Source organism: Lonchura striata, chromosome 11, assembly GCF_046129695.1.
Source record: "Lonchura striata isolate bLonStr1 chromosome 11, bLonStr1.mat, whole genome shotgun sequence".
Lineage (NCBI taxonomy): Eukaryota > Metazoa > Chordata > Aves > Passeriformes > Estrildidae > Lonchura > Lonchura striata.
This window is the reverse complement of record NC_134613.1, coordinates 5922259-5947849: the sequence shown is the minus strand read 5'-3', so window position 1 is coordinate 5947849 and position 25591 is coordinate 5922259. Positions and strand designations below refer to the sequence as shown.

General features: G+C 61.2%; 2 protein-coding genes across 2 annotated transcripts; both read left to right on the top strand.

Annotated features, from left to right (window-relative positions):
• Window positions 1-1930: 1930 nt before the first annotated feature.
• Window positions 1931-13720, top strand: CSK (C-terminal Src kinase). Its single transcript, XM_077785840.1, has 13 exons — window positions 1931-2009; window positions 6423-6499; window positions 6698-6811; window positions 7465-7577; window positions 8814-9033; window positions 9410-9503; window positions 9578-9643; window positions 9781-9880; window positions 10010-10100; window positions 11341-11414; window positions 11511-11706; window positions 12577-12663; window positions 12776-13720. The coding sequence occupies exons 2-13, from the start codon at window positions 6485-6487 to the stop codon at window positions 12956-12958; spliced, it is 1353 nt and encodes a 450-aa protein (XP_077641966.1). The 5' UTR covers window positions 1931-2009; window positions 6423-6484; the 3' UTR covers window positions 12959-13720.
• A 7595-nt stretch (window positions 13721-21315) lies between these two features.
• On the top strand, window positions 21316-25380 carry CPLX3 (complexin 3). Its single transcript, XM_021547234.3, has 4 exons — window positions 21316-21584; window positions 22377-22587; window positions 22901-22988; window positions 24222-25380. The coding sequence occupies exons 2-4, from the start codon at window positions 22427-22429 to the stop codon at window positions 24444-24446; spliced, it is 474 nt and encodes a 157-aa protein (XP_021402909.1). The 5' UTR covers window positions 21316-21584; window positions 22377-22426; the 3' UTR covers window positions 24447-25380.
• The last annotated feature ends 211 nt before the right edge of the window (window positions 25381-25591 follow it).

Below are 25591 nucleotides of genomic sequence, written 5' to 3'. Positions count from 1 at the left end.
CGGTACAGCTCCCGTTCCCATTGCCAGTGCGGGTCCCGCTCCCATTGCCGGTACAGCTCCCGTTCCCATTGCCAGTGCGGGTCCCGCTCCCATTGCCAGTGCGGGTCCCGGTCCCATTGCCGGTGCAGCTCCCGCTCCCATTGCCGGTACAGCTCCCGCTCCCATTGCCGGTACAGCTCCCGCTCCTATTGCCGGTACAGCTCCCGCTCCCATTGCCGGTGCGGGTCCCGTTCCCATTGCCGGTACAGCTCCCGCTCCCATTGCCGGTACAGCTCCCGCTCCCATTGCCGGTGCAGCTCCCGTTCCCATTGCCGGTACAGCTCCCGTTCCCATTGCCGGTACAGCTCCCGCTCCCATTGCCGGTGCGGGTCCCGCTCCCATTGCCGGTGCGGGTCCCGCTCCCATTGCCAGTGCGGGTCCCGTTCCTATTGCCGGTGCGGCTCCCGCTCCCATTGCCGGTGTGGGAGCTGTTCCCACTGCCGGTGCAGGTCCCGGCGCCGGTGCAGGTCCCGGTGCCTGTGGGGATGCCAGTACCGGTGCGTGTCCCAGCGCTGCTGCCGCTGCCGTTCCCGGTTCGTGTCCCATCCGCAGTGCGAGTCCCACTGTCCCCGCTGTCCCTGCCGTTCCCGCTGCCGTTCCTGCTGTCGGTCCTTCTGTCCCCCTATCCCCCTGTCCCTCTGTCCCCTCTCTCTGTCCCTCTGTCCCCACTCTCTGTCCCCTTGTCCCACTGTACCCCTGTCCCTCTGTCCCCTCTCTCTGTCCCTCTGTCCCCTCTCTCTGTCCCCTTGTCCCACTGAACCACTGTCCCTCTGTCCCCTTGTCCCACTGAACCACTGTCCCTCTGTCCCCTCTCTCTGTCCCTCTGTCCCCCTGTCCCTCTGACCCTCTGTCCCCCTGCCCCTCTATCCCTCTGTCCCTCTGTCCCCTCTCTCTGTCCCTCTGTCCCCCTGCCCCTCTATGCCTCTGTCCTCTCCCTCTGTCCCTCTGTCCCTCTGTCCCTCTGTCCCCCTGTCCCTCTGTCCCTCTGTCCCCCTGTCCACTCTCTCTGTCCCTCTGTCCCCCTGTCCCTCTGTCCCCCTGTCCCTGTCCCCCTGTCCCTCTGTCCCCTGTCCGCTCTCTCTGTCCCTCTGTCCCCTCTCTCTGTCCCCCTCTCCTCCTGTCCCTCTGTCCCCCTGTCCCTCTGTCCCTCTGTCCCCCTGTCCCTCTGTCCCCTTGTCCCCCTGTCCCTCTGTCCCCTCTCTCTGTCCCCCCGTCCTGTCCCCCTGTCCCTCTGTCCCTCTGTCCCCCTTTCCCCATGTCCCTCTGTCCCTCTGTCCCCTCTCTCTGTCCCCCTTTCCCCCTTTCCCTCTGTCCCCCTGTCCCTCTGTCCCCCTGTCCCTCTGTCCGTCTGTCCCTCTCTCCCCCGTCCCGCTGTCCCTCTATCCCCTCTCTCTGTCCCTCTCCCCCGTCCCGCTGTCCCTCTGTCCCCTCTCTCTGTCCCCCTGTCCCTCTGTCCCCCTTTCCCCCTTTCCCCCTTTCCCCCTTTCCCTCTGTCCCCCTTTCCCCCTGTCCCCCTGTCCCTCTGTCCGTCTGTCCCTCTCTCCCCCGTCCCGCTGTCCCTGTCCCCGCTCCGTGGCGCTGCCGGCGGTGGCCGCCAGGTGGCGCCGCGCCCCTCCCGGTGCCCCCGCCCCGCCGCCGGCGCGGTGCTGGCGGCGCATGCGCGCTGCGCTCGGGGCGCTCCGGTTCCGGGCGCCGCTCCCTCGGTGCCTCGGAGCCTCCGCGCCTCGCTCCGTCCCTCCGGCCCCTCCGGCCCCTCCGGCCCCTCCGGCCCCGGCCCCGCCGCGCCCCCCGCGCCCGCCCCGCGCCCCCCGCGCCGCGCTGGGCCCCGCCGCGCTCCGGCGGCGGCGGCGGCTCCGGCTTCCCCCGCCCCTTCCGCCCCCCCGCGCCCCCCCGCCGGCCCAGCCGAGCCCGGAGGCCCCGGCGGCGCCGCATGGAGCAGCGGCGGCGGCCGCGCCCCTGCCCCCGGCCAGGTGAGTGGCGCGGGCGCGGACAATGGGGCGGGGGGCGCGGTCCGGCCCCGCTGACCCCCGGTGACCCCGCGCGGCCGCTCCGCCCCGCCGCGGTCCCCGGGGACCCCCGAGCCCCGTCCCGTCCTGCCGGGAGGGCGGGGAGCGCCCCCCGCCGCAGCCCGGGGGATGCCGCGGCCGGCCCGAGCCCCGCCGGGGGTACCGGCTCCGCTGCCGCTGCATCCCCATCCCGTACAAAGGCCCGCGGGAGCATCCCGGGCGCCCGGCTGCTCGCAGGGCTTGGCGGCGCCTTGTTGCTTTGAGTGTTTGAAAATTTGGGGCTTTTGTTGTTGTTGTTGTTGTTTGTTGGGTTTTTGGGTTTTTTGGGGTTTTTTTGGGTTTTTTTTTTTCTGGGCACTAAGGCGTCGGCGGGTTATTTATAGCCGCGGCTGTTGCTCGTTGCTTTAGCGAGAGCGAAAGGGGTTGTGCCATCGGGCGGAAAAAAAAAAAAAAAAAGTCCCCCGAAAAATCGGAAAGTCGGGGAAAAAAAAAAAAAAAAGGCAAATCGGAGGTGCGAGGGCTGGGGAGCGGGAGGAGGAGGAGGAGGAGGATGGCAGCCTTCCTCCCGGGACAGGGGTTTGTTCCCACTGAGCCACGCAGGAGCAGGGCCCCATCCTGGCGAGGCAGGGAGTGTCCGGAGCGTCCCCGGAGGGATGCGGGAGGTTTTGGGAGCGTCCCCGGAGGGATGCGGGAGGTTTTGGGAGCGTCCCCGGAGGGATGCGGGAGGTTTTGGGAGCGTCCCCATCTTCCCTCGTGGAGCACCAGCGGCGTGGGAGCGATGGAGCCGTGGGGCAACCCCTGCAAAGCCAGGGACTTTTGGGGTGCTTCTTTGCCCTTTCACCACTGCCTGCCCCCAGCTTTTCGGTTTTGAGCGAGTATTTGCCAAAAAAACCTTCCTGTGCCCCACTCCGCGCCCTGTCCCCGTCCCCAGGTGGCAGCCCCTGGGAAGGGGACACTGGGGTGATTTTTGGTGGAAAGTCGCCCTGCTGAGGTTTTTGCAGGGTGAAGGAGAACCAGGAAATCCTCTTTGCAGCGTGGGGCTGGGAGCAGCTTCTCTCCAGGCCTCCACCTGTCCCCCGGGTGCCACCAGCAGCATCCTCTCTTTCCCTTCTGAAAGCATTTTAAAAACCCCTGAAAAAGAAGCTCCTTCCCCCCTTTTTTGCAGCAGGGCGCCCGGCAGGGGCTGGTTTGGGGGAGCAGTTCCGAAACGCTGCGTGCTGACGAGCGAGATGAAGGAGGAACATTTTTCTTTCGATTAGTGTAATCGTAGGTGTTCGTTGTAATAACAGCAGATAACATCTTTCAGAGGCAGGGAGGATGTTGTCTGCTTTGGGGTCGGTTTGGGATTTTTTTTTTTGGGTTGTTTTTTGAAGTTTAGAGGACTTCACCGGGAGGTGGGTGCACGGAAGGGGTGGGTGTGGGTGGTGCCCACACACCTGTTCCCATTGGGAATGAGCCTTTTGTGCCATCAACAGCCAAACTTCATTTCAACAGAGTCATCCTGGCGCTGGGCAGGTGCTGCCCCCTTCCCCTGCTTGGGTTTGAAACCCAGATGCAGCATCTGCCCACCCCGTGGTGATGGTGCTCCCGTGGAGGTCCCAAATTCCTCTCCCAGCCCGCCCGTGGCTCTGGCACGACTGGATTTTATTTTGATTCCTGAGAGGAACGCTGTGCCCAGCTCATTTCCTGGTGCCCTTTGGATTCTCAGAGGTGTTGGCCGTACCTGCCCACCTTGCCCAGCTCTTGGCTGCTGGGCCAGCCTTCCCACGGGAAATTTGGGAGCAGGGCCTTGGGGGAGGCATGGGATGGACCTGGGGGTGAGATCCCCGCTGGGGCTCCTGCACGGAGGATGCTCCGCTGGGCAAGCAGGGGAGCTGGGTTTTGGTTTTGAGCACATCCTGAGCCCCAGTTTGGGAGCGGGGAGCTTGCAGAAGGAGCAAACCCTGGCCTGGCAGGGCTGGGAGCAGCCAAACCCAGCACCCGGCTCTGCCCAATCCGCCCGGCTGCTCCCTGGCTAATTTTTAAAATTATTATTAATTTCTTTCACGTGCTGCCACACATCCTCCTGGAGGAGAGAAGGGGCGATGCCCGCGTTTTCCCAGCAGGCTCAGGATGCTGCTTTGAAGCCCTGGATCCACTCTGGCAGCATCTCCACGTCCTTCTCCCAGCCCAGCATCCCAGGGGATGCGCAGGGCTGGCCGGGTGGCGCGGGGCAGGAACTGCTGCCTGGCACACGAGGCCTTTGGGGGGCTGCTTGGCAGCTGCCCCGTGTGGTTTCCTCCTCCTCCTCCTCCTCCTCCTCCTCCTCCTCTTCCTCGGAAAGTCTCGGCTTTGAGGCAGAAATTAGGTAACGATTAAAAAGAAAACGAAGCTCGGAAGAGGAAGGCCTGTGTTGGGCTCTGGTGTTGGAACAACCTCCCTCTTTAAAGCTGAAAGGCAGATTTATTGTGTGTAATTATAACAATGCCACGGTCCTGTGCCATGAATACCCACGATCCGGGAAGATAAAAAAGCCTGGGCTGGCTGGAGCGTGTTCTTGGTGGGGTTTGCTCAGGAAGTTTCCTCTTTAGCAGGGAAAAGAAATTTTCTCTGTGAAGGCAGGCTATGAATTTTGTATCCTCGCTGCATTTATCAAATATAAACGCCGGTGACATCCGTGAGCTGAAAGCCCAAACAAGCAACCTTTGGGACTGGGAGGATTCAGCTCCTGTACAGGGTGGGAAACGTGGCACGAACCTTTGGGCATCCCTTGCACGGGCTCCAGGGTGCAAGGGATCCCCAAAAACCTCCATCCTGCTGATTTTTGGCTGTCTGGAAATAAGGCCTGGCCGGTGGGAAGCGCTGACTCAGGGCTTTGGGCTGGAGCTCTCCTTGAGCAACACCCAGAACCAGCCTGTGCTCGGTGTCCCCGTGGGACGCTGGATGGGGAACAGGGCTGAGAGCCCCAGCGGTGGGAAATCCCCCCCAAACCTCCTCCCAGGCGTCAGCTAAGCCCCTCCCCGGGATGTAGAGCGGAGTTTATTCCCTGGTTTGCTGATGCTGTGTTTCAGACCGGGGCCATCCAGACCCTTGGCTGAAATTTTTGTTCCGTGCCAGGTGTAAATCCAAAATTTAAGCAAAAATCAACTTGAAACAACACGGGAGTGTTCTGGGTGGAGCTGGGAATGTTTGCTCCCAGCTGTGGGTCCCAGCTGGTGCTCCCCTGCCTCCTGGCACTCCTGGCAGTGTCCCCAAGGTGCCACCAAACTGGCTTTGGGTGCCATCTCCAGCTGTCCCGGGGCTGGCTGGCGAGGAACCCACCCGGCTCAGGTGCCCAGGCTCTGTTTTTGGGGCGAACACCCGAGCCTCGATTTCTGCCAGCAGCGGGGCGCCGTGTCCCCGCGCTGGGGGAAGGTGCTGGCTGGCGGCGTGACGCCTTTTCCGGAGCGCTGGGGGCACGTGGTGGAAACAGGGCCACGTTCTCACCGCGCTCTTCCTCCCGCAGCTCTGCCCCTTATCTCCTTCCTCCTCCTGTCCTCGGCCTTGCCCCTCGTTTCACTTCCTCCTTCCCAAAATACTCCCGGGCGCTGCCTGACACCGCGGCAGGGCTGCCGGTGGTGACCCCCATGGAGGTGGTGGATTCCCAAATGTTTGGGTGGGTTTTGGGGGTTGCTCTGCCTGTGTCCCCCACTCTGTAGCCCCGGCCCAGCACGACCCCGGTGCCCCAGCCCAAGAAAGCCTGGTTTGATTGTGGGGCCGCTGAGTTCATCCCGTGCTGGGGGCTGGAGCAGCAGGAATAAAGCCGGGTTTGTTCCCCTCCCTCCCACACACCCATCCCAGAGCACAGCACCCCGGGCAGCACATCCCCCTGGGCTTTAGGAGCTGCACATTCCAGAGTCCCGGCGCTTTTTATGCTGCAGGGAGCAGTTTTGGTTTATTTCTTTTGGATCCCAGGCCTGGGAAGCTCTCGGGGCTGGATGTTTCCGCGTGTGGGTCACCAGGGAGAGCAGGGCTCTGGCTGTGTGGCCTGGGAGAGGAGTGGGATGGACCTTCTGGAGGTCATCTCTGTTCCCTTCCCTTCTCTGGGCATCTCCGCCCGTCCATGCTGTGCTGGACTTTTCCTTGATGCAGATGCTGCACTCAAAAACTCAGTTCTTAAGAAGCTGGATCCGTGCAAATGCCTCCTCATCCGGGTGAGCAGCTGCTCCCTCCCCTGCTGCAGGGGCTGAGCAGGCCCGGAGCTCCCCCTTCCACCTCAGTTTGGGGATATTTTGGACGCAGGACCCGTTCTTGGAGGGAGAAGAGATGCTCACCTGGCCTGAGAGCATCCTTTGGGGGGTGCTGCATCCTCCCTGCGCCTCGTTCCCGCTGTCTCAGCCGTCCTTTCCCCCCATGCAGGTCTCATGGTACCAAGTGACGTGTCCCCCCTGTGAGAGTCGCTCCCCCACCCTCCTGAGAAGATGTCAGGGATGCAGGTAAGCTCTGGCTGAGGAGAGGAGGGGATGGGGCCACACAGAGGTGTCCCCAGCGCCCAGGAGGGACGTGGGGACACTTGGTTTAAGTAGACCCCGTTTGCGTTCTCATCTGCGAGGGGGTCCCCGAGGGTCAGGGGGGTGCCAGGGGTGGGTGGCACGCTGAGGCAGGGCTCTGATGGCACCCCCTGCTCCTGCCAGGCCGTGTGGCCATCCGGTACAGAATGTATCGCCAAGTACAACTTCCACGGTACCGCCGAGCAGGACCTGCCCTTCAGCAAAGGAGACGTGCTCACCATCGTCGCCGTCACCAAGGTGAGGTGTCCCCTCCCCGTGTCCCTGCGCCCCGTGACGCGTGCCACTGGCAGCCCCTGGTCCTGCCGGGTCCCACCGGGCGTGAATTGGGCCGTGAGCTCGGTTAATTAATTCACGGCCTCGTTAGTTAAGGGTTCTCCAAAAGGCGAGCGCCTCCCGGGAGGTGGAGGAGGGATGGGAGAGGCAGCGGTGCTGGGCTCCTCTGCGGGGAAGGAAAAGGGGGGCTCTGGGTTTGGGGGGCTCTGGGTTTGGGGCTCTGGGTTCGGGGGCTCTGGGTTTTGGGGGCTCTGGGTTTGTGGGGCTCTGGGTTTGTGGGGCTCTGGGTTCGGGGGGCTCTGGGTTTGGGGGCTCTGGGTTTGGGGGCTCTGGGTTTGTGGGGCTCTGGGTTTGGGGGGCTCTGGGTTTGGGGGGCTCTGGGTTTTAGGGGCTCTGGGTTTGTGGGGCTCTGGGGTTCAGGGGTCTCTGGGATGCCCAGCAGGTTGGGAGGGGGATCATAGTGAACCCAGCATTGGGGTTTGGTGGTCCCTGCACCGACCCCGATGCTGCTCACCCCATCCTTCCTGCAGCAGCAAGGGGGTGCAGGGGTGCTCGGGGCTCAGAGAGCTCCTCAGGTGGGGTGCAGGGCTCGTGGTGACATCCCGCTGTCCCCACAGGATCCCAACTGGTACAAGGCGAAGAACAAGGTGGGCAGGGAGGGCATCATTCCTGCTAACTACGTGCAGAAGCGGGAAGGGGTGAAAGCTGGCATCAAGCTCAGCCTCATGCCGTGAGTAGCAGCCAGGGCTCCGGCTCCCGGGGGAGGTGGCATCCCTGTGGCCACAGCTGTGTCCCAGCAGAAGGGACACTCCTCAGAGGGCACGAGGGGCAGCAGCGTGGATTTGGGATTGGGATTTGCTGCTGTGGAGGGCTCTGAGTGTTTTGGGAGTTGCCTGCATGGCTGGGAAGGTGATTGGATGGTTGGGTCATGTTTTAAATTGGATTTTTTACCCAAGGCTAGGGTTGTAAAGGCTGCTGGAGGAAGAGGGAAGGTTGGAATGGGGTCTGTACAGAAGGTTTGATGTTCTTGCTGCATCCCAGAGCTGCCAGAGACTCCCAGGCTGGAGGAGGAACCTCCTGGGAGCGTGCAGAGGGACAGAGGGACAGAATCCCAGCTGGGGCCAGGAGGAGGGGAGCGGGACGGTGGAAGGAGCTGGGTCACAGGGTGGGTGGGGGGACAGCACGAGGACAGCGAGGAGCAGCACGGGGACAGTGAGGAGCAGCAGCATGGGGACAGAGAGGAGCAGCACGGGGACAGAGGAGCAGCACGGGGACAGTGAGGAGCAGCACGGGGACAGTGAGGAGCAGCAGGGGGACAGAGAGGAGCAGCACGGGGACAGTGAGGAGCAGCACGGGGACAGTGAGGAGCAGCACGGGGACAGAGGAGCAGCATGGGGACAGCGAGGAGCAGCACGGGGACAGCGAGGAGCAGCACGGGGACAGCGAGGAGCAGCAGCATGGGGACAGTGAGGAGCAGCACGGGGACAGCGAGGAGCAGCACGGGGACAGTGAGGAGCAGCACGGGGACAGCGAGGAGCAGCAGCATGGGGACAGTGAGGAGCAGCACGGGGACAGAGAGGAGCAGCATGGGGACAGAGAGGAGCAGCATGGGGACAGAGAGGAGCAGCACGGGGACAGCGAGGAGCAGCACGGGGACAGCGAGGAGCAGCACGGGGACAGAGGAGCAGCATGGGGACAGAGAGGAGCAGCATGGGGACAGAGGAGCAGCACGGGGACAGCGAGGAGCAGCAGCATGGGGACAGAGGAGCAGCACGGGGACAGAGAGGAGCAGCACGGGGACAGAGAGGAGCAGCACGGGGACAGAGAGGAGCAGCATGGGGACAGAGAGGAGCAGCACGGGGACAGCGAGGAGCAGCACGGGGACAGCGAGGAGCACCGTCCCCTCGCAGGCAGGGCCAAAAGCCGCCCCACACGCAGTCCCAGCCCGCCCTGCGTGGCCCTGCAGGTGGTTCCACGGGAAGATCACGCGGGAGCAGGCGGAGCGGCTGCTGTACCCCCCCGAGACGGGGCTGTTCCTGGTGCGGGAGAGCACCAACTACCCCGGCGACTACACCCTGTGCGTCAGCTGCGAGGGCAAGGTGGAGCACTACCGCATCATCTACTCCTCCAGCAAGCTCAGCATCGACGAGGAGGTCTACTTCGAGAACCTGATGCAGCTGGTGGAGGTGAGGTCCCCGCTGGTGTCTCCCGCCGGGGACATCACAGCGTGGGGGGCAGCATGGGGGAGCAGCGGGTGCTCGTCCTTCTCCGCCGGTGCCCCGGGCTGGCGATGATGGGGACAGGGACAGGAGGGAGGAGGGACAAGGACCCTGGGCTGCCACCAGGGCTGTCCGTGGCCTCGTGCTGCCACCTGGTGGGACCTCAGAGCCCGCCGGGTGTCACCCATCCAGTGCCGGGGTGTCACCCACCTCCATGCCAGGGTGTCACCCATCCAGTGCTGGGGTGTCACTCACCTCCGTGCCAGGGTGTCATCCCCCCTGTGCCGGGGTGTCACCCACCTCCGTGCCGGGGTGTCACCCACGCCCCGCCGTGTCCCCCCAGCATTACACCACGGACGCAGACGGGCTCTGCACCCGCCTGATCAAACCCAAGCTGATGGAGGGCACGGTGGCAGCGCAGGACGAGTTCTCCCGCAGTGAGTGGCCGTGCCCCCTCCCCTGCCCCCGGGGACCCCCAGCACCCCCTCACTGCCCCTTCTCCCCCCGGCAGGCGGCTGGGCCCTCAACATGAAGGACCTCAAGTTGCTACAGATCATTGGCAAAGGGGAATTCGGAGGTGAGCCCGCTGTCCCCAGCCCGTGGTGGCCCTGAATGTTGGGGGGCTCCTCTGTAGCCCCCCCCAGGGCGCTGTGGGGCCCCAGGAGGCCGGGATGCTTCCCAGTGCCTCCTGTGCCCGTCTCTCCTGGTCTGCAGACGTGATGCTGGGGGATTACCGGGGGAACAAAGTCGCCGTGAAGTGCATTAAAAACGACGCCACAGCGCAGGCCTTCCTGGCAGAGGCGTCCGTCATGACGTGAGTGTCGCCCTCGGTGGGGGGACGGCGTGAGGGTGGGGCACCTCTGTCCCCGCGAGCAGCGGTGGGTGGTCCCTGACACCCCTCTGGTCCCCAAACCCCTGCCCTGAGCCCCCCTGTGCCGCGCAGGCAGCTCCGACACAGCAACCTGGTGCAGCTGCTGGGGGTGATTGTGGAGGAGAAGAGTGGCCTTTACATCGTCACCGAGTACATGGCCAAGGTGAGACCCCCCCCACTGCGCCCTGCCCCTCTGTCCCCTTGTCCCCACCACGCTCGGGGCTTCACCCTGGCACAGCTGGGCCATGCCAGCCTGGGCTGCGTCTCGCTGGGGCCACGGTGGTGGCTGCAGGTGGCGTGTCCCATGTGCCACCGCTGGCTGCCAGCGGGGCTTGGCATCTCCAGATCGGCCCCTTGAGGGAGGGACATCACCCTTGGGTCCCGCCCCTCGTTTGAAGGGACATCACCCCTGTGTCCTACTCCATCCTAAAGGGACATCATCCTTGGGTCCTGCCCCATCCTAAAGGGACATCTCCCCTGGGTCCTACTCCATCCTAAAGGGACATTGTCCCTGGGTCCTACTCCATCCTAAAGGGACATCACCCCTTGGTCCTGCCCCATCCTAAAGGGACATCTCCCCTGGGTCCTACTCCATCCTAAAGGGACATCACCCTTGGGTCCTGCCCCATCCTAAAGGGACATCACCCCTGTGTCCTACTCCATCCTAAAGGGACATCATCCTTGGGTCCTGCCCCATCCTAAAGGGACATCATCCTTGGGTCCTGCCCCATCCTAAAAGGACATCTCCCCTGGGTCCTACTCCATCCTAAAGGGACATCATCCTTGGGTCCTGCCCCATCCTAAAAGGACATCTCCCCTGTGTCCTACTCCATCCTAAAAGGACATCATCCTTGGGTCCTGCCCCATCCTAAAGGGACATCTCCCCTGTGTCCTACTCCATCCTAAAGGGACATCACCCCTGGGTCCTGCCCCATCCTAAAGGGACATCACCCCTGTGTCCTACTCCATCCTAAAGGGACATCACCCTTGGGTCCTGCCCCATCCTAAAGGGACATCTCCCCTGGGTCCTGCCCCGTCCTAAAGGGACATTGTCCCTGGGTCCTGCCCCATCCCAAAGGGACATTGTGCCTGGTCCTGCCTCATCCTAAAGGGACATAATCCTTGGGTCCTGCCCCATCCTAAAGGGACATTGTCCCTGGGTCCTACTCCATCCTAAAGGGACATCTCCCCTGGGTCCTGCCCCATCCTAAAGGGACATTGTCCCTGGTCCTTTCCCATAAGGGATGGACATCCCTGGTCCTGCCCCACAAGGGACGGACATGATCCCTGCTCCTGCCCCACAAGGGAGGGGTGTCGTGCCCCGCTCCTGCCCTGTGAGGGAGGGGCAGCAGGTGGGCTGCTGGCCCTGCTGACCCCATCTCTCTGTCCATACCTGCCTCCAGGGCAGCCTAGTAGACTACCTGCGGTCGCGCGGGCGGTCGGTGCTCGGGGCAGACTGTCTGCTCAAGTTCTCCTTGTAAGTACCAGGCAAGGCCGTCCCCCCACCCTGACTCGCCCCGCCCGCGCCTTGGGGCCGCCCTGCCGACCCCCTTGTGCCTCCCACCCCTCCCAGAGATGTCTGTGAAGCCATGGAGTACCTGGAAGCCAACAACTTCGTGCACCGGGACCTGGCGGCGCGGAACGTGCTGGTCTCGGAGGACAACATCGCCAAGGTCAGCGATTTCGGGCTCACCAAGGAAGCCTCCTCCACACAGGACACGGGCAAGCTGCCTGTCAAGTGGACAGCGCCAGAAGCACTTAGAGAAAAGGTGGGTGAGCAGAGGGGCCTTTGGATATGGTGGAAGCTGCGGGAAGGGGGAGCTTCCCAGGCTGTCCCAGAGATGGTGCTTGAGTGCCACCCGCCACTGTCTGACCCCTGAGGGTGGGGGAGATCCCTTGCCACCCTTAATCCCGTGATGGGTGCTGGGATAGCAGGCCAAACCCTGTCTCCACAAATAAAAAACATTTCCTTCCAGAATTGGAAGGAAATATTAAATGCAGATGGAATTAAGGAAGTACAGTTGCACCGTGAGGTCTGATTTTTAAATCAGCTGTGAAAGGGAGTAACATCTTCAGCTAAAGATGGATCGTTCCCTGTGTAATTAAATTTGACGCATTAGGTCATGTACTTAGAGCCAAAGATCTCTAATTCTTGAAGCTCTGAAGATGCCTTGGGAAGGTGAGGAGCCCACTGTTCCCATGCATCCACCAGAATCCAGGGATTATTTGGGGATGATCCCATAAATGTGCCTGATACAGCTTTTTGAATATCTTTTGGGATCGGCCAAACATCTACTGGCACACCAACAGATAGGTGGAAAATGGTTTCCTGGGGGTCGTGTTGCACAAACATACGGTGTCTAAACCCGGAGCATTAGCTGAAGTCACACAAACATTTGTTTTAGGTTGGCTAACTGGCAAATCTGCGTGGCTAAAAGCAAACAAAGTGAAAGAGCACAAGCATAGCTTTGACTCGAGCTCTGTGTTTTTATTAAACCGTTATCCAACAAAAGAGTTCTACAACGCTACTGATTCCCACACCCGAAGCCCACAATCTTGTGTGGAATTGTAGATCCCAAATTGTAGATCCCACACCCCTACCTGAGCCTGCTCACAGGGCTTCTCTCCCCTCCCTGCAGAAATTCTCCACCAAGTCGGACGTGTGGAGCTTCGGGATCCTCCTGTGGGAAATCTACTCCTTCGGGCGAGTGCCTTACCCGAGAATTGTGAGTGACGAGCTCACGAACAAAAACCCAGCTCCCAGGGGCTGGGCTCGGGGGGGAGCTGAGCCCCAGTTTTTGGGGAGAGCCCCTCCCTGACATGCCCAATCTCCCCCAGCCCCTGAAGGACGTGGTGCCCCGCGTGGAGAAGGGCTACAAGATGGATGCTCCGGACGGTTGTCCGGCCGTCGTCTACGAGGTGATGAAGAAGTGCTGGACCCTGGACCCCGGCCACCGGCCGTCCTTCCACCAGCTCCGAGAACAGCTAGTGCATATCAAAGAGAAGGAGCTCTACCTGTGAGGGGGGCTCTGCACCCCACAGGGGACCCACGCTGGGGGGCCCGGGGCGTGCTCAGCCCCCTGCCCCACCACGGCACCAGGAGGGAGCCCCGGGGGTGTGGTGCCCACCCCCCCCGCAATTCCCCCGGTTGCTCCCAAACTTCCAAATCTGTCAGTTTTGGGTTTTTTTTTTTATTTTCTAGGTTTGGGGTTTTGTTTTTGGTTTTTGTCTCCCACGCTCTTTTTTTTTTATTATTTTTGTGGGGTTTTTTGTTGTTTTCTCAGTTTGGGGGGGGCGTTTATTGTTTTGGGTTTGTTTTTTTGTTTTTTTTTTTTTTGTCATTGTTTTTTTATTATTTCAAGCAGGGCCCAGCTGAGCGCTGGGTGTTTTACTAAAGTACGAATCTTATTTTTTAATGTAATTAAAAGAAGAAAAAAAAAAAAGAAAAAAAAAAAAGAAAGCGAGAAGAAGGTTGTTAAAAGGAGAATAATAATAAATAAACCAATGAAACGGACACATGAAAAGGAAACCCCAGCGACAGAAGTGATGGTTGACGGGGAGACGCTGGACTCGCCGCCCGGTCGGGAGAGCGCGGCCGCGTCCCCGCCAGACGCTTTATTTTTTTTTTTTTTTGGGTTGTTTTGCTTTAAACTCGTTGCAATGTTTGCATGCTGTCTCCAGAGGCCTTTTTTTCCAGTCCTGTCCAGTGCTTTATTCTCATGTAATGCTACCGACTGTGAGATTAAAAACTGTAATAAAAAACCATTCCATACGGACGCGGCACACCCCGCCTCAGCCCCCCTCTGTCGCCAGCGGCTCCGGGGGTCCCCTGGCAGGAGGAAAAGCGGGGATGGACCCCCCATCTCCTCCCCAAATTGGTGGGGATGAGCAGCATTTGGCTCCATCCTGCCTGTGAGGGCTGGCAGGCTGTGGCAGGGATGCAGTGATGCCAAAGCTCGCCTTTAAACCAGGCTTTCATTTCCGATGCATTTGGGGCCCATTGCTGAACCTCGCTGCCTCCTCTGCGTGTCCCACCCGTGCAGTGAGACCACGATGTCCCCAAAGCTGTCCCCGCGGAATCCCTGCAGGGAGCTGGGTGGGTCTGGCAGGTTTAGAACAATTCGGCTCTTCCGCAGGGATTTATTCAGCGTTAAACGCCCGCGGAGCAGCGGCGCTGCCGGCTTGGCAAGCCCCGGCCAGGGCAGCGGCTCTCCGCCTGCTTTGGGCCGGAATTGAGCCCGAGATTCCCCTTGGAGCGAGGTTAAAGGAAAAAAAGGAGTGGCGGGACACGGGCACAGCTCAGGGCTGTGAGGGATGGGCCGTGCAGAGGGGAGATGTGCTGCTGACCCCGGAGACCTCGGCGCGCTGGGATGTCCAGGGGATGGGATGGGATGAGGGATGCTTCTTCTCCCCTGGAGTGACCCCCCTCCTTTTGTCCACGTCCCCCCCCGTTCCTGCCAGTGCTCCAGCAGGGCCCAGCCGGATAAGCAGCTTTACTTTTTGGGCTTATGAAGATTAAAGTCATTTACAGGCAAAGCCTGCAAGAAACGGCTTTGGGAATGGCGAGAAATACCCAGAACCTTCACGTGATGGGAGACAGCGGGGAGGGCTCTGCTCCTGTCCCCCACGGTGTCCCCTCCTGTCCCCTTGCCTGGGTTACTGCTGGGGACAGACACCTGCCAGCGGTCAAAAAGGGGGAGAAAACTCACCCAAAAATTATTTAGACCTTAGATTATTTCGATTTTTGGTTTTCCTCCAAATGGCACCACACTTCCCATTTTTGAGGCTGTGCCTGGTCTCAGGGGGGGTGTTTGGTGCCTCAGCATCCTCCGGGCTGTAGCTGAAGGATGCTGAGAGAGCTGCTGGAAGAAATCACGTTCTTCACTACAAATCAGGGAATTTAACCCTGATCTGCCGGGGTCCTGCCCCTCCTGCCACCACCGTGCCTCAGTTTCCCCACACACGGAGAGGGTTGCTCCTGCCGCTGGCTCTCTCTCGCTCTGGGCCTGCAGCTGCTCATCCTGGATCCCTCCAGCTGATTTATCCCAAGGGATTTTGGGGCTCTGTCCATCAGCAGCAGCGTGGGCAGAGGGGACGGGCTGAGTGACACCCCGGGGCTCTGAGTGCTGGCTCACATCATGTCCCCTTCCTCCTCCTCCTCCTCCTCCTCCTCCTCCCTCGGGCAGCAAGGCGCTGGGCCCAGCTGTGTCAGCCCCATCCTGCCTCAATTCCCGGGTGGATCACGGGCGTGCGGGGCGTTATTGCCACGGCCCACGGGCACCTCTCCCCGCCGTGCCGGGAGGGAACGCGGCACCGGGAGCAGGGACACGCCGTGTGAAGAAGCCCTGGAAAATCCAGCTTTCCGCTCCGGCAGCTCTGCTGCTCCTCCTCTTCCCACCGCTCAGCGGGACCCCGGCTCGGGATCCCAGCTGGGTCAGGACAGGGCTGGGGAGAGCTGGGGCGTGGCGTGTGGAAAGGACCATCCCCAAAGTCACCCACCTTGGCTTTTCCATCGCCTGCACCCCACGCGGACTCCTGAGCCAAATCGCCCTTCCCAGCCCCGGCCCTGGCTCCCCCCGGCCCTGCAGATCCCCTCTCCTCCCCATTAGGGCTCCTTGCACGAGCTTTGGCTCTTCCCCTGTCCCCACACCTTCTAGAGCTGCAGAGAGCCTTCCTCACCCCAAACACCCAAAAATCCCTTCAAAGGAGCCCAGTTCCAGCTGCAGCAGCCGCTCGCTCCTCATTTCCCCGGGTGGCAAAGCCTCCATCCCGAGCAGAGGGGGTGCCATGAGCCCCCCGCGAGCGACTCGGTTCTCTCAGTGCTGCTTGGGGCTAATTACCAGCTCTAATTATGGCCCTTCCGCTCCATCCTGGGAGCACGGGCTTCCCAACCCCTGGCATCCCTCGCCGGCATCTGTGCGCTGCCGGCGCCTCCTCCCCCTCCGCGATCGACTTTATCACAAGGACTATTTTTAGCGTGATGTACAAAGCCATTCCCATCACCGTTCCGTGCCGTTCACCTCTCCCTCCCTCTCTCTCTCTTTTTTTTTTTTTTTTTTGGTTTTTTTTTTTTTTTTTTTTTTTTTTCTTCTGGGCACTCCAGGAACCGAAGGCAAGGCAGGGAAGATGCCCCGTGGGAGCGCTGCGTGTGCGGCCGTGTGTGCGCCGGGGCCGGCGTGTGCCTTTGCTCGGGGCTCGCTCTCCAGCAGCGGCACGGAGCAGCACATGCTCTCCCCATGTGCCTGTTTACATGCTCTGTATGTCTGTCCGGCCGCATTTGTGTCACGGCTCGGCTGCAGACACCGCCGTGGGAGCCCCCCCGCCGCCCCCAGCACCTCCCTCCTCTTCCTCACCTCGCGCAGCATCCTCCTCCCGCCGGGAGCCGCAGCCGCCCGGCTCTCTGCTGGGAGCTGCCTCCCCTCCTCCTCTGCCAAGGCACTCCCGGCACCCCAAAACATCCCTGACCCCTGGGGCAGGGGCTGTGTGTCCCGTGGGACAGGACAGTTCCCACCCCAAATCCCCACTCCTCAGGGTGCATGTTCTGGGTGACAGGACCATTCCCACTCCAAAAATCTCATCCCTCGGGATGGTGGCTCTTTGTCTACTATGACCATTTCTACACCAAATCCCCATCCCTTGGGACCAGGGCTCTGTGTGACCATTCCCACCCCAAACCCCACTCCTCAGGGTGCGTGTTCTGGGTGACAGGACCATTCCCACCCCAAAAATCCCATCCCTTGGGACGGGGGCTCTGTGATCTGTGTGACCATTCCCACCCCAAACCCCACTCCTCAGGGTGCGTGTTCTGGGTGACAGGACCATTCCCACCCCAAAATCCCATCGCTTGGGACCAGGGGTCTGTGTCCCGTGTGACCATTCCCACCCCAAACCCCACCCCTCAGGGTGCGTGTTCTGGGTGACAGGACCATTCCCACCCCAAAACTCCCATCCCTTGGGACGGGGGCTCTGTGTCCTGTGTGACCATTCCCACCCCAAACCCCATTCCTCGGGATGGACGTTTTGCATGACAGGACAGTTCCCACCCCAAACCCCCCCCTCAGGGTGCGTGTTCTGGGTGACAGGACCATTCCCACCCCAAAACTCCCATCCCTTGGGACGGGGGCTCTGTGTCCCGTGTGACCATTCCAATCCCAAACCCCATCCCGCGGGATGGACGTTTTGCATGACAGGACAGTTCCCACCCCAAATCCCACCCCTCAGGGTGCGTGTTCTGGGTGACAGGACCATTCCTGCCCCAAACTTCCCAAACCCCGCAATGCTGAGGCTGGGCAGTCCCGTGCTCGGTGACAGGAAGATGAGAACAGGGAATTCCGAGGGAATTGTGGGGATGCTCCAGCAGCGTCCCCACTCCTGGCTTCACTTCCCAACCCCACTCAGGGGCTCTCCCAGGGCACCTCAAGGCAAGGAGGGGTGCACTGGGATTTGTTCTTCCTGTGGAGATGATGTCAGATTTTGGGAACTCAGAGGCTTGGTTCTATAGGAGTGGGGAGGCTTTCCATGGGAATGACTCCCTAGGTCAGGGAAATCTTTGGTTTCACTTCCATGACAAGCTGAGCTGCAGTCCCTCTTCCTCAGCCAAGGCAAATCCCAGCTTTATGGAGTTCTGTTCGAGTAAATGCCAAAAATAATTTCATTTAGTAATTTACCACACCCTTATCCTAAAGTTTCTTTATTCCCTCTGTTAGTGACATGGCAACGCTTCCATCCCTGTCAAGGATGTCCCAGTCGGGATCCCACTGACGGGATGTTTTTCTCAACACCTTCAGGATATTTTCCCTCAAATTCCTGGGAGCTGCTGGTCCCTGAGAGCAGCGGGACTCTGGATCGATGTCACCGTGCCCGGGGGGCACAGCAGGGTGTCCCTGTCCCCAGCGGCAGGTGGCAGGAGCGAAGGTGACTCTGCCCTGCGCCCGGGTCAGAGCCGAGCGCGGCGGGTCCTGAGGTGGCGGTGCCTGTCCCCATCAGCACAAGTGACAATCAGCTGCCAAGTGCCGGCGTGCCTTCCCCCGGCAGCGGCAGCAGAGCAGCAGCAGAGCAGCAGAGCAGCAGAGCAGCAGAGCAGCAGCAGCAGCAGCAGAGCAGCAGCAGCAGCAGCAGCAGAGCAGCAGCAGCAGCAGAGCAGCAGCAGAGCAGCAGCAGCAGCAGCAGCAGCAGCAGAGCAGCAGCAGAGCAGCAGAGCAGCAGCAGCAGCAGCAGCAGAGCAGCAGCAGAGCAGCAGCAGCAGAGCAGCAGCAGCAGAGCAGCAGCAGCAGCAGAGCAGCAGCAGAGCAGCAGAGCAGCAGCAGCAGCAGAGCAGCAGCAGCAGCAGAGCAGCAGCAGCAGAGCAGCAGCAGAGCAGCAGAGCAGCAGAGCAGCAGCAGCAGAGCAGCAGAGCAGCAGCAGAGCAGCAGCAGCAGAGCAGCAGCAGAGCAGCAGCAGCAGCAGCAGCAGCAGGGCAGCAGAGCAGCAGTGAGCTGCCTGCTCGCTTTGGAAACGCCTCCTCGTTTCCCTCCCGTCGCGCACACACGCGGCTTTCAAGGATTCCCTCACCTACTCCTTCGGGGTCTCCAAAGGTTACAAACGCTCACGTTCCTGCGTGTCAGGCTGACAAGGACCAGGCCTTCTGCTGGCCTTCTTGCCATGGCCCTGCAGCTCGAGGTCACCGAGCCTTCCCCTCCCCTCTCCAACCCACGGGACGCGGCCGCTCCCGGCCGTTCGGGGACCTCGGGAGCCTCCTCTGGAGCCCGGCTGGTGGTAACTGTGCCCTTGGAGCCAGTTACCTGGAAAGAAGAGCTGCAACGGTCCCTCTCAGCATGGCAGAGGGAGCTGCTTGCTTCCAATTTAAATCAGGTGTCAGCGCTGAGAGAGGATCCTCTTAACTTCCACCGTCTTGTCTGAGGCTGGGCGGGGGGACGTCTCATCTCCCCGCCGCCTAATCCGCGGAGATGTGTGATATAGCATAAGCTAATATAATAGGTCATGCAAGGATTTACATCTCATTACGGCAGGTTAGAGTCCTGGCAGGAAGGATGACTCATGCTCACTTGAATATATTTCAGGGATGAGGAGCGGTTCAGCTGCCCGAGGAGAAGCGAATGGGGAAATCAACCACCTCGAAGCATCATTTCCCAGCTCGCTGCACCCTCTGATTGTCCCCCCGGCTCTGCCTCCAGGTGGGACACCGGCCTCTCCAGGAAGAGCTGAGGGGATGGGGGAGCTGCAAAACCTTTCCAAAGGTTTCCTTTGCCTTTTGCTCCATCCCTGTAAAACCCGGGCTGCGAGAGGCGCAGAGCCCGAGCGGGTGAGCGAGCGTCCCTGCCACGAGGGACGGGATCCGAGGGCTTGTTTTCACCTGCTTGCCTTGGCCCAGGGGTTCTGCTCATCAGGAGCTGCTTGCTCTTAGTTCCTCAGACAGGGAGGCTCCGGGGGAGCTGACCCATCTAACCCAGCTGGAAAAAATCGGTCCTGACTTCCAGTCTCTTATTGTTAATAGCTGCTCGCAGCGAAATCCAGAGTGAGCGAAGCTCCCAGGACCGGCCTCATCCCAAATCTGCTCTGAGCCCGCACGAGGTTCGGGCCAGCAGCCAAGGACACAACCAGGGGTGCTGGTTCTTCTCCCTGCCCCTCTTTTCAGCCAGACTGACAGCCAGGACGTGACCACGCTGCTGGCACTGGGACATCTGCAGAGTGCCGGGGGGTCCCAGCCTATTTCTCAGCAAGCTGTGCCAGCTCATTGTGGGTTAAAATTAATTTTCCATGGGTTCTCCATGGGAAAGCACTTAGGAGGGCCTGCAGATCGGTGTGAAAAGCAAAAATCATCACTTCAAAAAGCTGTTGAGGCTCCTGAGCTGTCAGCTTGGGGTGAGCAGCAGGCGCAGGGGCACCTGCGTGGTGGGGGATGCTGTGGGTGACGCTGGGGTCGTGCCAAAAAGAGGGACCTCCCTCATCCCAGCACCAGTGGAACTGCTGGCATCAATCAGGGGGCTCTGCTCTGCCAGGAGAGCCTTCACCAGGACAAATCCCCTGTTGTCACCTCCAAGAGCATGTCCCAATCCCTAAGAGCAGCGGTGACTGCCAAGCTGCTGGCCAGATTATTATCCTAGAAAAATGCGTTATTTTTTAATCTGTTTTCCTCTTAAGACATAATTTTACCTTGGGCGGGGGGGATGGGAGGAGATGGGCCGATTCCCCCTCCCCCTGTCACTTTGTGCTGTCGCTCCACAGCTGTTCCATCATTTTAATCTGCAGAGATTGTCTTTATATTTCGGAAATGAAATGATTTCCCGCAAGCCGGGATTGGGGTTTGGATCCGCGCTCATTTTTCAGGAGCGAAGAAGAAAAAAGGGAGAAATGTCTGTTAAAGCCAGGCTGGCCATCTGGAAGGGAGGTGCGTTGCTGATGCCATTAATTGCTCACTCCCCCAGGCCTGGAATGCGGCTGCAGTCAAAGGGAAGAGCAGGAGTGGGAGTGGGGTTGGAGAGAGCCAGGGAATGATGCAACACAATCAATGCCTGCTCCATCCTCCTGATTCAGGTGATCAATGAATGCCTTTGTGCCTGTGCTCTGGCGGCTGAGAGCAGCTTTAGTATTAATTAATAACATAAAAATCACAGAATTGCAGAATGGCTGGAATCAGAAGGGACCATAAAGCTCTCCCAAGTTCCAACCCCTGCCATGAGCAGGGACACTTTCCACTATCCCGGGTTGCTCCAAGCCCTGTCCAGCCCGGCCTTGGATGCTTCGAGGGATGGGGATACTTCCAGGGACATCATTAATAGGAGGATAAAGGGAAGGGAACTTTTGGGCACCAGCCCTTGGATGGATGAGCAAACAACAGTTGTGGCTGGTGCTGGTACATATGGCTTGTTCCGAGTGTCAAGCCTGGCTTTTCCTCCTGCCAGACCCGAAGGATGGGGAAAGAGTGGGAGAAAGGGCGCTGGGGTGGGATTGCTCCTCGGTGGGATGGAGCAGCCGGGAATTAAGGAGGGAAGGGTGTTCGAGGGGCTCCCCGCAGCCCCCACCGTGGCTCCATCCGCCCGGTGTCCCCGCGGGGCTCTGGGGCTCCTTCTTCCCACGGCGGTGGCGCCCCGGGGCGGGTCGGGACGGCGGCGGCTCCGCCCGGGGGAGGCGGCGGGGCCGGGGGAGGCGGTGCTGCCGCCGCCGTGCAGGGACACACACACCGGAGCTGAGCGAGCCCCGGTGCCACAGCGCCCGCTCCGCTCCGCTCCCGGCCGGGACCGCTCCGCCATGGGCGGCCGGGCGGCGCGGCCCCGCTGACCGCGCACATCCCGGCAGCGGCTTCGGCATCCCGGACCCCGGCACCCCGGCATCCCGGACCCCGGCACCCCGGCACCCCGGCCTCCCGGACCCCGGAACCCCGGCAACTCGTTACTCCGGCAGCCCGGCAGTTCGGCACTCCGGCATCCCGGCATCCCGGACTCCCGGCATCCCGGCAACTCCGCTCCGCTGACGCCGGCGTCCCTGGAGCTCCGGACTCCGCCGTCCCGGCAACTCACCTCCCGGGAACTCTGCTCCGCTGAGCCCGTCTCCTCCATCTCTCAGTGCTCCGGCATCCCGGGAGCTCCGTACTCCACTGGCCCAGGAGCTCCGCTGCGCTGAGCGCTGGTCCCGGCTCCTCGGGAATTCGGTACTCTGTCATCCCCGCTGACCCCATCTCCTCCATAGCCCCGTGCCCCGGGTCCCCGGGAACCCATCTCCCCGTCCCTGGCTCCTGCACCGCCCGGTGCTGTGGCACCCCGGGCACTCAGCTCTCCGTCATCCCGGGAATTCATCCCCGCTGAGCCCCTCTTCCCCGTGGCCCCGCACCTCAGCTCCCCGGGCACTCAGCTCGGCTGACCCCGGCTTCTCATCACTCGCTACTCCGCCTCCCGGGAAATTCCTCTCTGCTGATCCTGGCTCCTCGGGAATTCGGCGCTGTGTGAGCTCGGCTCTGCTGATCCCGCATCCTCCACAGCCCCGGATCCCAGCTCCCCGCGACCTCGGCTCCGCTGAGCGCGGCTCCTGCCCGGAGCTCATCTCCCCCGGTTCCCACCTGCCCCTAACCTGCCCGCTGCCCAGGAGCCCAGCTCCGCTCATCCCGGCTCTTCCACCGCCCGCTGCCCCAGCCCCCCGGGATCTCAGCGCTCCAGCTGCCCGGGAGCGCATCCCGGTGACCCCAGCCGCCCCCTAACCGGGCACACCGCCTCTCCAGCTGCCCGGGAGCGCATCCCGGTGACCCCAGCCGCCCCCTAACCGGGCACGCCGCCTCTCCAGCAGCTCCATCCACAGCCTCCCGGTGATTCCCTATCCCGGCACCCCGGCACCGACCATCCCTCGGCTCCCTGGCGCCCCAGCTCACCCTTAGCCCCGCTCCTCGGGGGTTCCCCATCTTCCACACCCCCATCCTGCCCGGCCCCCGCGGTGACCCCGGCTGTCCCAGCTGCAGATCCGCGCTGCCCCCCGGCCCCCCGGCCCCCCGAAGGCGCGGCCATGGCGTTCATGGTGAAGAGCATGGTGGGGGGGCAGCTGAAGAACCTCACGGGCGGCCTGGGCGGCGAGGAGAAGAGCGAGGGCGAGAAGTCTCCGGCCGAGGCGCAGGGCATGACCCGCGAGGAGTATGAGGAGTACCAGCGGCAGCTGGTGGAGGAGAAGTGAGTGCGGGCGGCGCACGGGCTGGAGCCGGGGTCCCTGCGGGAAGGGGATGCTCCCGCTGCACTCCCACATCCCATGGGAGATGGGGCAGCCGGCGCTGGGGACAGCAGGACCGTGAGGGGGTTTAATGAGCCCCCTAATCCCTTAATCCTCTTCCTCGCCCGGGAGATGGGATTGCTTTCTCCTTCCAGGCTGCGCTGGGGGGGAGGAAATTGTGGGAAAGCGGGGCTTTTCAGAGAAAATGGGGGTGCTGAGGTTGGGGGGGAGCGCAAACCCAGGGATGGGTTGGTAAGTGCCCCATGTGCTTCGCAGGATGGAGAGGGATGCCCAGTTTGCCCAGCGCAAGGCGGAGAGAGCCACGGTCAGGTCCCACTTCCGAGACAAGTACAGACTCCCCAAGGTACGGCAGCGCCGGGAACGGGACCACAGCGGGAGCCAAGCTCCGGATGGAGCTCTGGAGTCAGCAGAAGGGACAAGGACCCCCTTGGCTGGCTGGGGTTTGAGCCTCAAAGCCCAAAGGCAAATAAATTCCCCTCAAAACCATCCTTCTCCCCAAATTTTGCCCCCTTTCCTTCCCCCGAGCACCACAGACCACCAGCCTGAGAGAGTGGACTCCCAGCCTTGCTTGATCTCCCTGTCACTCGCTTTTGTCCCCTAAATCCGGCTGGGTGAGGGAAAAGCACCTTCACCCCAGACTCCCCGGAGCTGGGAGCGCAGCCAGGGCTGCACCTTCCTGGCTGGATTAGCCAGCTCCTCTCCTCGGATTATTTGGAGAACGTCTCGCGCCTAAACTCCGATTTTGGAATTTCCGCACGATGAACGATTCACTGAAAACAATTTAATCAAGGGATAATTCAGCCTTTCTTGGAATTGTCACAAGCTCTTCTGCCTCCAAACCCACCCTTTATTCAGGAAGAGTCGCTCAGTGGTGAATACTCCAAATTGGAGCCGGGCTAATATTAGTTCCAAAGGGTCAGCTAAGCCAAGTGAGATTGCTCTGATTGTTTGGTGTTGTTCAGGCAGCCTGGATTCACCCCCCCTGCTTCCCACCCCCCTTTTATATCCAGGAAATAAACAGCTGGAGAAATTCTTCTACCCCCCTGCCAAAAGCCTGAAAAGGCAGAGAAAGAAAAGATGGAGATTTTTTTTTTTTTTTAATTCTCCAGGGGAAAATGGGATTTATTTGGATCTGGCCCCACCATCCTTTCACTGCTTCTTGTGGTTAAGATGTCCCTTCTCATCTTCTGACAAGTTTCTTCTGCTCATCACTGATCCCGCTTGGCAGCCGGGCTGCCTCACCCCGAGTCTCCCGGTGGCTCCCGGCTCGGAGCCGATCCCGGCCGCCGGTGGGAGCAGTCGTTAAGCACAAGCCTGGTTTAATTATGTGCCTAACCCCCCGCAAGGCGAGCTGCAAACCAGCCTGTGCTGGTGCTGCGCGTGGGTTTCCATCCCGCCCCTCGCTGTGGGTGCCCAGGCTCTCCTCAGGCTGCCTCAGCATCCCACCCTCACCCCCAGGGACCTCCCCACATGGTCCTTTAAGTGGGAAGGCAGCTCAAAGCCCCTCCTGCGATGCTTCCAGAAGCCCCTTCCCGCTGTGCCATCCCCCTCCTGACTCTCTCCCGGCCCCTTCCAGAACGAAACGGATGACAACCAGATCCAGCTGGTGGGAGGTGACGTGGAGCTGCCCAAGGAGCTGGCCAAGATGATCGAGCAGGACAACGAGGAGGAGGAGGAGAAGAACTCGGTGATCGGCCAGCTCAGCAACATCCAGAACCTGGACCTTGATTCCTTGAAGGACAAAGCTTCGGCCACGCTAGAGGACCTGAAGCAGTCGGCGGAGAAATGCTCCGTGATGTGACGGGGCTGAGCAGGGAGGGGACGCAGCGCCGGGCCTGGCGGGGGCTGCTGCCTGCAGCGGGGACCCCAGCCACGTTGTCACCCTTGCCGTGTGTCACTCGGGTCCTCCTGAGCCGTGTGACCCCTCGAGTCCCTGACCCAGATGTCCCTGGTGTGTGGCTTTCGTTTCGTTCTCCGGGCTGAGGTTAGAGCCAAGAGCCAGCATGTCCCCCCCGCACCCCAAGGCCTCCTCCCGTGCCCGGGCAGGGCGAGTCCACAGCCAGAGCCGGGGAGGTTGCAGGGAAGGAGAGTGGCCTTGGAGTGTGATTGACCTTGGAGTGTGGTTGACCTTGGAGTGTGGTTGACCTTGAAGTGTGATTGACTTTGGAGTCTGACCTTGGAGTCTGATTGACCTTGGAGTCTGATTGACCTCGGGGTGTGGTTGACCTCGGAATGTGGTTGACCTCGGAGTGGTGGCCTCTCGCTGCGGCTCTGCCTCTGCATTTCCACTCAGCCTCCTAGAAACGCACAGGAGGCTCTGATTTGCCTGGCAAGGACGAGGCAGGGTGTGGAACACCCCCCTCCCCTCATCCCGTCCCCATCACCCGAGAAACGCCATCCCATCCCTGCCAGGAACACCAACCCCTGCGCCCTTGGAGCTGCTATTCGATCCCTGGGGGAAGGGGGGTGCTGAAGCCCGAATTGACACCAGAGAGGGACAAAAGCCCTCCCTGTTGCTGAGCTGAGCCCGCAGCGGTGGCGTCCCTCTCCTGGGATGGCATCTGTCCTTGTTCCTGCCAGGAGAAGAACAAAGCCATGTGGGAATATCTCCCCGTCTCCCGCTCGTCGTGCTGTAGTCGTGCCGTGCTCGGTCGAGTGTCCCTCACCTCCTGTGCTGTCCCCGTGCCATGGTACTGTTATAACCGGTGGAATAAATACCAGGAGATGTCTATGCATTTACTTTTTTCCCTGAGCTCTGTTTCCCCGGGCAAATTTTCCTATTTTCCTGGTTTTGGGGTGCCCCTTCCTGGTGCAGGGACGGGAGTTGCAAGGAGAGCTCTGTGGCAGCAGAATCCCAAAGAAAGCTCCTCTCCCGGTTGCACCCACGTTTGGGACCAAAGGGATGCTACGAGCAGCTCGTTGGCAGCAGTTGGGTTCAAAGCAAAC

Bases quoted from the DNA above. Each gene is read 5' to 3' on its own strand.
- CSK (XM_077785840.1), top strand. The intron at 6,812-7,464 runs GTGAGGTGTCCC...CTGTCCCCACAG, and splicing joins CCATCGTCGCCGTCACCAAG to GATCCCAACTGGTACAAGGC. The intron at 7,578-8,813 runs GTGAGTAGCAGC...GTGGCCCTGCAG, and splicing joins ATCAAGCTCAGCCTCATGCC to GTGGTTCCACGGGAAGATCA.
- CPLX3 (XM_021547234.3), top strand. From the start codon at position 22,427: ATGGCGTTCATGGTGAAGAGCATGGTGGGGGGGCAGCTGAAGAACCTC. The intron at 22,588-22,900 runs GTGAGTGCGGGC...TGTGCTTCGCAG, and splicing joins CGGCAGCTGGTGGAGGAGAA to GATGGAGAGGGATGCCCAGT. The intron at 22,989-24,221 runs GTACGGCAGCGC...GGCCCCTTCCAG, and splicing joins ACAAGTACAGACTCCCCAAG to AACGAAACGGATGACAACCA.